We start from the raw sequence: 10,289 nt of genomic DNA, 5'->3' as shown, positions 1-10,289 counted from the left end.
ATATCCTATTATTTCCTTTCAGCAATTTCCATCTTCCACTAAGACTTCCATGGCAACTCAGTATGAACCTACATATTCTATACAACAAAAGTTTACTTTTCAGCAAGTCCTGGCTCCCTAACCTGCATTAATTACTTCTGAGTATCTAACTAGATATTACTAATTATATATTAACTACATATGAGTGTCGAAGGGCCCAGCTTAGTGATGGCTGTTGTAGGGGATACAAAAGAATTGTGTGATTATAGTCCTTAAAGAACTTAAAGTCCATTTTAGTAGTTAAAAACCAAAAGAGGTTGTCCATAACCCAGTATTAAAAAGAATAGAGAAAATAGGTCATAAACGTGATGTGTAAGAATTTAGGCGACAGAAGTCAGGGAAGATTTCCAAAACGAGGTGGGAAATGTGGACTGACATAGAGAAGGGGAAACTGAGGAGAGAAGGGAGATAATAACCATAAGTGAAGGAACAGAGGCAGGAAAACCCATTGGAAGGGAGAAGAGGACAGCAGGCCCAGCTCGGCCCCTGGCTGTACGGCTGAAAGGGGAACTAACCTTGGACTGGCCAGCAGGAGGCAGACCAGGAACCACAGGCATCAGAAGAGGTTGGGCTTAGTCCAGTTAACAAAAATGAGAGAAGTTCTTTTGTGTATGTGGGCTGATGGAAGTGGTGTACAAAGACTGATGTGGTAAGTGTATTCAGAATAAATTGTATGTGAAAATACCTGGAGAAGGAAATGAGTGCAATTTGCTCTCAGCTGTCCCAAAGAGGGTGATGAGAATGTCCCTGAGTGGTCCCAGGGAGACAGGAAAGGAAAGAGTAATGGGGGTATGTGGGGACTGGGGTGAGGCGGGGAGACAAAGGGGAAGAGGAGTCAAGGTGCCCAAGATCTGAGTGTGTACCATTAGTGCAGCAAGAAGGACGACCTTTCACATGAAACCTCTGGGTGGTGATGCCCACAGCGAGGGTCACCCTGAGCCAGTGTGACTGGGACAGTCTTGGTTTATTATCCCTGTAGCTCTTCCATACTCTCAAAAGTGGCCACAAACTACCTGATTGCTCAGTCTCTCTCGGCAGCTGTAAATATGGAAGTAGAAAGTGAGGGATAAAGACATTAATCTGGGAAGATTAGGCCTAACTATCATATTTTAGAACAAATGATTGCACGACTATTAACACAGAAACAATTAGGGGGGGTGGTGGTGAACAAATGCGTAAGAACTGAGTTTGGAGGGCCTCAGGACAAAGGAGACGACACCCGTGGTAAACAGGAGGGAAGCATGCCATGGAAAAGAGAATGTTTACCTAAATGGAGGCACAATCGACAGGAGCACAGACTCTCAGACCTGACTAGAAAGCGGTGCCAAGTTTCCGTCAAAAGCAGGACTTCTGTTAAATACTAAAGACCCCCATGCGGCCCCCTAATTCTGGCCACCAAAATGCAGGTGGCTAAGGAAGAAGTGCCAGGGAAAGACATGAGAGCGGTGAGTGCAGATCACTCCCTGGAGGAGTTTACCTTAAAATGAGGAGAGAGAAAGATGGTGATGTGGATGGTGGATCCATCGTGGGGATCGGCCTTGTGAACAGCGTGGACTGACACCCTAGGAAATGGGTGCCGTCACACCCACGTATAACCGACTGCTGACAGGCAGGCAAGCCAGAAACAATCCGCAGCAATACTTACAGCAAATTTCTAAAAAAATTAGCAACTTAAATCACATCTACACTGCTTGATGCTATTTCAGATCCCATAAAAGAAAGAAATCAAGTATTTGCCAAGGAAAGCAAAGCTCAAGCCCGTGTAGAGCTGGTGTCATCAAACACTGTCAACTGTGCAGAGAAAATGGAAGCTGCCTTTCATGCCGTGTGTGGATGGTCTTTTCCTGAGATGTACAACTATCAATACAGTTTGATTCTTAATGGAATCGTTTCCTAGGAATTTAAAGAGAAACTTACATGGAAACGTTCCCCTGCTCTTCTCTCTCCCTTATGCTCCCATCCCACCCCCATGCGGCCCCCTAATTCTGGCCACCAACAAATATCATAAAATGCATTTCACCTGCCTGGGCCTGAATCCTTTGGCTCTGAATAATTTTTTGACTCCACAAATATTTACTAAACCGCTATTCACAAGGCATTGGCTCTGGGCACTGTGGGTGCCATTAACAAAGAGGGTCAGCTTGAAGGTGGGCATGGGAGAGGCAGAACAGAGCTCTGTTTTGGACATGTAACATTTGAGAAGTTTCTAGACACCCAAGTGGAGACCTTAAGTTTGCAGTAATATATGTAGTTTGGGTTCTGGAAGGTTATGGATAAAAAAGTACTGACTCGAACCATCGTGGGCCATTCTGTTAAGTTGTTTAATCGTATATGCAGCACTAAAGCAAACGTCCATGTGAATATGCTTAGCAATGACCCTGGCTTCAGGGATCTTACTGTCTGGGGAAGCAAAGCATAAAGACACTGCATACAAGGCCCGAGAACTTACTGGAACACTGCAACGGCTCTTTCCCCAGTAGCGTTTTATCACAAACCAAACACTGTAGAACTCCAGAGGAAGTTCCAGGGACAAATTGATGTCGACTAAGCTTCTCTCTGTCTTTGGCATCCTTGCTTTTTGTCTTCAGATAGAGCAGCAGCAGCAGAAAAATGGGGGGAAATGAGAAAAGAGAAATGCTGAGAGCCAACATCTTAGAGAAGTCATACAAAGTCCCTACATTTCTATCAGAATATAAGGACTGTAATCAACAGGTACAATGATGCCAACATGTATTATTACCCAGAATGTAGTTGTCTTAGCATTTCTGATGACTTAGGCCAGTGGTCGGCAAACTGCGGCTCGCAAGCCACATGAGGCTCTTTGGCCCCTTGAGTGTGGCTCTTCCTAAGCCTTAGGAGTACCCTAATTAAGTTAATAACAATGTACCTACCTATATAGTTTAAGTTTAAAAATTTGGCTCTCAAAAGAAATTTCAGTTGTTGTAATGTTGATATTCGGCTCTGTTGACTAATGAGTTAGCCGACCACTGACTTAGGCAATACTCCATATAAAACATACAGGTTTTCAAGTATGTTTAAAATCTGAGGTAAATGATTTAAAGGGGGAGGGGAAACTATACTAATTGCTGAGAAACTGAGCCATCTATGTTTCTGCATGATAGGCACCAAACCTTAACTACCTTAGATTTATTCCGAGGGCTAGTCATCCGATTCATGATGAAGCTGAAAGTTCGGCTCACTTTGTACTTTTCAGAATCCGATTTGGCAGGTATGATGTATTTATCCCATTCTTCTTCTGGAATTCTACAAAAAATAATCTGTATTCATTCATGGCTTATAGGATTTAAGAGGGTAAAATACAGCATATGCTTTTACACATATATATATATACATGTTTTATACATATATTTACACATATAGATTTGTTCAGTTTTAATTGTTCTTCTAAAGATAAAGATAGAAACTATTAAAAATATATCTTATAGATGGGTAGGTAGATAGATAAAGCAACTAGATCACAGACTAACAACTAACAATTACAGAATATAAGTAGTAGAGGTAGGTATTCAGTATATAATTCTTTCAATTTTTCTGTATACTTTACACTTTTTCATAATAAAATACTGGAGAAATAAAGGATAACTCAGACTTGTAATTTTACTCTGAAAATCATCTCTCTGTTTATTATACTAACAGAATTTTCCTCCAACACAGAGAAGCCAAAAAAACCAACAATAAAAAACTGTATTTTCTGTATTTTTGGAATATAGAGATAATACTCAGCAGACAGATATTTCCTTTGTCAATACGGCCTGAGAAACAGGCTGTCTGCCCCTGATTCCGTCTCTCCTACTCAGTCAGGCTATTTGCAACCTGAAACTCTCTAGATTACAAAGGAGAGAAAACTGTGGATGCTCCCCCAAATAAGAGGCAAGCTAGAGGCAATTGTACCCAATCCATGAACACACTGAACATCATTTATTTACCTCTAATCCATATAACCATTCTTTATGAAAAAAATAAGTCCCAGCTATGAAAAATGATATTTTCCCTGGAATCATTTTCTCTGATAGTCTTATATTTCTAATATATAACAGAGAAAGAGGGAATATGTTAAATATCAACCTAGGTATATATCTTGTCAAACTAGATAACACTTTTGTAGACCGAGTATTTCCAAAAGAAAGATTTCATATCCAAAGTCTTTCCTACCCCCCTCTCCCCCGCCAAACAACAACAAAAAACCTTCTCTTGTGAAGATTAGTGGCTAACACATTCAACTCTGGGAAATACTTTCAAAAGCAATCATACTATTGATATGCACCAAAATATACATGATTACTTTCATGAAAATAAATTCAATGACAACTTTCTAGGACTTGAGTTTTCTCATCTGATCAATGACAGGCTTAAACTAAATTATTTCTAAGGGCCCTTCTCACGCTTAATATAAAACGTATTTACCTGGTACATATTAAACAAAACTTTAAGTTATTTAACCTCTATACTAGATAATGGGTGTTCAAACTTATGAATGTGTGTGTTTTTAAATAAATAAATGGCTTCAGAGCTGCCTCTTGGTCATGCAGATCCAAAGGCATAGTCAGGACAGTGTCCTGCTTTTCAAATCCTGCACAGTAAGTGAAACTGGGTTTGCTACTTAGAGAGAACAGTTGAAAAAGCCAGAAAGGAAAGAGGATGAGTAGAAGTGAATGTATCCTACAACTACTCAGAGTAACAAAAAGGAACTCAGATCCTATTATTTCCTTTCTACTTCACAGCCACTTCCTTAGATAACTGACTGATGAATATAACCTGTAAAATTCCATACCTCTTATGTCTTAAGCATCCTAATTTGCAAAACTCATGGTATAATATTCAACAGGCTCACTTTGGGAGTGGGAGAAAAACACATTTGAGTCACAAAAGGTGCCACCCAATACCTAAGAGAACAGTTGTAAGCTGAGTAGACTAAATCTCAGAATTAAAGAATGGTGAGATGGTGAGGTCAATGTGGATTTTGAACTCAAGAAGTTTTCTCTTCTACTTCCCAGCAGGAACACAACTAAACTCTCAAATAAAAGAAAATATGTACTCAACTATATTCCAAATCACCAGGTTACAGAAGAGAATATCAAGAACAACATTTCAGTTTTGATTTAAAAAGTATACATGCACCACAATTTACCATGTATTCTACATACTTCTACAAAATTACGTAAAATTGTACCACTTAACTTTTAAGCTCAAAGGCTGATAAGGCCCCAGACATGATCATGTAAACAATAATAATCTATATAACAAGTAAGTACTGTAGTGAAGAACTGAGAAGGGCAAGATCCTCAACTGATTTCACAACAGAATTTAAATAGCTTTCAATTTATAAGAATCTTGGGGAAAATAATTTAAACTCTTTCAACATCCCAGAACAAGAATGCCTAAGCTCTATTATCAATTTGATGCCCAGTGGAATCACCCACAGTAAAGTTCTACAAGCTCCATTCTTCAGAGTCTCTTGGTATGGCCTTTTTAATTGGTAAGTAGATATTTAAAATATCTAAAGAACATCGTAATCCTAATTTATTATATTTATAACCTATTTTTGAAATTAAAACTGGGCATCTAAATGTTAAAAAGTTCTCACTACCCAAATTGAAAGTCGACACAGTGAGACTTCTTTGAACACTCAACTGCTCAAAAATTTTCTTAATAGAAAGTAACAGATGCAGTAAATTTAAGACAGATGGTAGCAATAAAGTACGTGAGTCATGCCATACAGCATTTAAGCTGTTAGGATAGGTAGTGTGTCAGCTCTGCAGAAATGAGCCTGCAAGGTCTGGAGTGAGCTCCCCATCTACCTGGCTGCATTCAGAAATGAAGTGATTAATATACATAGAAATGCCAGTGGACGAGGAGCCTCAAGTAAATACGTACATCATGAGCAAAGCCAACCACAGGTATGGCCAGGACTCTTCCTGGCATATCCAACAAGATATCAGGAACAGAACAGGTGAGATAAAATATCTACTCTACTAGATACACCAGGGCAGCGATTTTCAACCAATGTGCCACCGAAATTTCTAAAACATGAAATGCTTGACTATTTAGTCAGAGACACTGACCTCTTTTCCCTTGGACTACCAAATTTAAAAAAAAAAAATGACAACAGCCAACAATATAGCCATCCAGTGTGAATGAATCAAAATTTTACCAGGTTGGCAAAAAATATATGTTTTTCATGTGCCACAGAATTTAAGGAATCGGTTTGTGTACCAGGAGTTGGAAAAGGTTGAAAATCACTGCACTAAGGGATATGACTGAGATAGTCAGATGCTTTCAGGATGTGGATTAGGGGGCAATAAAGAATAGAAAGGATAAAAAACAGAATGACAGAAAATGTGGAAAAACATTGGTTTTTCTAGCCTTAAATCCCTCCGTCTCCTAATGAAAAATAAATGTTTTATTTAAAAAATCTTGACAATCAGTCCAGTACTTCTTCAATTGTGAGAAAGATGGCAGAAGGAAGACTGCTAATCAAAATGACAGCCAAGATGATGAACAAATTCCAGAATTAGTAAATTGCTCAAAAGGAGTAATAAAGTAAGCAGCTCCAAACGGCACAAACCACAAAAACACACACCCAATAATGGTCAGTTATTCTGCTCCTGCCATCACCATCATCATTGCCATACGGCCATCTTCCTCACTTCCTGTTCTTAAAGGACATTCTTAGTCTTCCTCTGGTTTTCTCAGCTCAAAGTTTCTATTTTGGTCTCAAAATATAAGAATAAACAAAAGGAGGCTTTTCCTTATTAATACTTTTATTCCAAGACTTAAATCACAATAGTCTACCTTGATCTATACATTAAAAGGTTTCAGAGTTTCAGCATTAATATCACCAAAATTAAAACCATTTTCTCTTTTTCATGTGTTCTCTTAATGCCAAACATTTCTGCCATTTCTGACATAACCCCAGGCTATTTCACAGTGGGGCTCACGCATGGTTAGTTACTTGAGGCCAAAAGAGCTCAAAGTCTTGCCTGCTCCCTAGTCAACTTCCCAAACTCCAACTGACAGCTATTTGGGGGAGGAGGAGGAGAGGTGCTTAGGCACAAAGCTTTCAAATCTGCATATCAATTAGAAAACTGATGTTTAAAGCACTTTCAACATTATGTGTTCTTTGTTTCAAACTTAACACTCCTACACACTACTCCCTCCAGACAGGTAACAGATGTTTAGGTACTTTCTATAACTGACCGCCCAGGACCTGTTGTCATAGTAAATAAAGCTTCTTGTCATGGCAGGCCTACCTAGCCAAATCCTGATGCCTTTCTATTTTCTTTCCTTTTAAAAAAAATAATAATTTTAGAGAGAGAGAGGAAAGGAGGGAGAAAGAAACATAGATTTGTTGTTCCACTCATTTATGCATTCATTGGTTGCTTTTTGTATATGCCCTGACCGAGGATTAAACCTGCAACCTTGGGGTTCAGGATGATGCTCTAACCAAGTAAGCTAGCAGACCAGGGCCTGATGCCTTTCTAAAGCAGGTGGTCCTCACACTGCTCCCTGTGGTCCTGTATGCTATAAGTGTTTGGCTTTGACAATAACCCAATAGAATACTCTGTCCCCAGTCTGGAGGCCTGCACATCCAGGGACTGAAAGGAGCAGCTAGTCAGCTATACAGATCACAAAGGAAGCCAAGGATTCAGGCAGGCCCATTGCATAGAAACTTCACAAACCATTAAACAAGTATCCAAAATGATGTGCACACATTTCCAAAGGTGAACCGAGCAGTGCCTCCGGAAATTTGGAACAGTTAAAATACCTTTTTTCTTCTGGCGGCTCTGGTAAACTGTACGCTCTTTGCTCTAAAAGACACAGAAAATAAAATGAAAACCAAGGCAGACAAGCTAGCAGTCACGTGTTAGTCTGAAATGCACACACTCCACCCTATTCTGTCATTATGTACACCACCAGTTATGAGAAACTACGTCACTTTATATAAGTAGGTCATTGCTCCGGGTATCTTTACCACTTTCCTAGTTCGGAGGGAATGGGGATGAGGCCAAAACATGGCAACAGTTAACGATTCTATGAGCAAAGTTAGCATCAGCAAGGGCAGCAAATGTTTTCAGAGGTGCAGAAAACCAGTTCTATCTTTTTTTTATATTTCTCACCAGAGCTTCGTCCCTTATTTGTAACACTAATTTCCCAACATACAGAATCAATAGATGCCTTAGCTATCTTTTTAAGCAAAGCTAAAAAGAAAGTCTTGAAGGCCAGTCTAAGGAAGAGCCCATTTGAATAGATCTGCAATGCCTTTACAAAATCCTCACAGCAGCCAGTTCAGAGATGCGCCTTGTGGCTCATGGGAAAGGGTAGACCACCTGTCCCATTGGACTTCTGGGGGGTAGAAGGACAGGCTCATGCAAGCAGCTCAGTGCCATCTGGTTTTCGGAAGGAACTGGAGTACTTACTACAGGGATGGAGCAGAGCCACTGATTTAGACAGTGAGAGAGACTGATGGAGGGAGCGGCCACTGCGGAGCACACCATCTACAGAGCAGGGACAAATCCTTTACCATTACAATCCAGAAGCTTGAAGAGGCAAAACTAAATTGCAAAGAAGATGGGCCAGGTATGTAAGAAGGAACACTAATAAATACAAATCCCTGAAATGTGTAAATATCGATGTTGAACTTTATTCTATCTTGTAGGTAACATAAAATCTTCTTTGAAGAATTTGAAAACTTTATTTTATCGCTATTAAATGTTCCACAAATTAATTCCTGGGTAGAAATCAGTATCTTTATTGTAAATAGGCTGGGGTACAAGAGGTACTAAGAGAATAAAGCTTCTTATCCAAAATAATCGAGCTAATAAGGTAACAGAACCAGACTCAGCCAACTGGACAAAGTCTAAAAAGATTCCATCCATCAGTGCACAGTCATTTCCAAAAGTACATTTAGTTCACTCCTCAGATGCCTAAGTGTAGAACACTTTTGTCCATCTTGGTAAGGTTATAATTATCATCACAATATTGACAATGTCCCTTTCTATCTAAACCTATGATGTACCAAAGGGAATTACGTATAGGGTTGGATTTTATGTCTACAAGCATTAAGTGATAAAGTTGTGGCCATTGTACTCTTGGCTCAAAAAAAAAAAAAGATGAGACATGACAATAGTAGCCCTTTGGAAGTGACAAGGAAGAGAGATCACAAATAAAAATAGAAAGGGCAAAAAGGCCATCCTATCTTTATATAACTGTATTATAGTTCATATACGGGAGTTTTCACTGGGGCAAAAGGGGAATCGGAGTCTACTGAAATAGAGAAAATGTTTAGGACTACTCAAAACTCACTGAAAGAAGATTTCTAACACCACAAATATCAATTTACCCTTCATTAAGCAAACTAAACACTGAAAATTAGAATACATTTTTGAACTGTCCACGTTTTCACACCTACGCTTTGATCACAGTTAAAAGTACTCCTTCCTTAAGAGTTAATTTATTCTTCATAATCCAATAGTTGTGACTAAGATAAATGGTGTCAATCCAAACATTTGCCACCATACAGGACTATCTGTTGGAATCTATACATTTAGTGTGTAGCCTTAATCTAAATTACCCGTTTGTAATTTTTAACTTTTGGACAATATCAAACTTCGTTCAAATAGCCTTGTTTTAAAATATACTGTCTAAAGATAAGCTTTTATTCACAGAAAAACCAAAGGATGTGAGTTTTTATTCTTTCTAATTCAAATGCCAAGAGTTAAAGATTGTATGTTAGGCAGAGATACCCTTCCTTATTCATTAAAGAATTCATGAGGGAGGGCTCTTTCCACTTATAAACAATAAATTTCCTCTTAGTCATCTGCTCAACAATTTCAAACGTGAAAGGGTCTGACTTTCAGATATAAAGAAAGACTGCCATTTTGCACATTTCATAGAAGACTTAAAGGTGTTTTCCAAATTGCTATGGTATACAGTGAATTCGTTACCTGGGACTCTGAGTGGAAAGTTATCAAGCTGCCATTAAGAGGACTCCCAACCTAAACTAAAATTAGGTAAAGCTGGAGATCTTAGAAATACTCATGTTATTAAAATAAAATAAAAAAATCCAGGGCAAATTCAATCCATCTTTTCCTGTCCTCTAAAGAATAATTGTACCCTTTCTTCTCTTAGTTCTTTTCTCTATCTTCCCATTCCAAAAATTAACATGGACAACATATGAGTAGTCTTGCTTTCTCCTCTCCCAAAAGACTTCCCAGAAAGGGCGACAGCAG

General features: G+C 38.9%; 1 protein-coding gene across 1 annotated transcript in view; it reads right to left on the bottom strand.

Annotated features, from left to right (window-relative positions):
• The window catches only part of ARHGEF28 (Rho guanine nucleotide exchange factor 28), a 219,306-nt gene that overhangs the window by 74,064 nt on the left and 134,953 nt on the right, over nucleotides 1-10,289 (bottom strand). Inside the window, exons 13-15 of the mRNA XM_006775561.2 lie at nucleotides 7,826-7,868; nucleotides 3,180-3,303; nucleotides 2,489-2,621 (exon numbers count right to left, since the gene is read on the bottom strand). Coding sequence (XP_006775624.1) covers nucleotides 2,489-2,621; nucleotides 3,180-3,303; nucleotides 7,826-7,868 — 300 coding nt within the window. The remainder of the gene's footprint in view (nucleotides 1-2,488; nucleotides 2,622-3,179; nucleotides 3,304-7,825; nucleotides 7,869-10,289) is intronic.

The sequence above is a fragment of the Myotis davidii genome, unplaced genomic scaffold, assembly GCF_000327345.1.
Source record: "Myotis davidii unplaced genomic scaffold, ASM32734v1 scaffold44, whole genome shotgun sequence".
NCBI lineage: Eukaryota > Metazoa > Chordata > Mammalia > Chiroptera > Vespertilionidae > Myotis > Myotis davidii.
The sequence above is the reverse complement of the archived record's forward strand: the minus strand, read 5'-3'. Positions and strand labels throughout refer to the sequence as shown.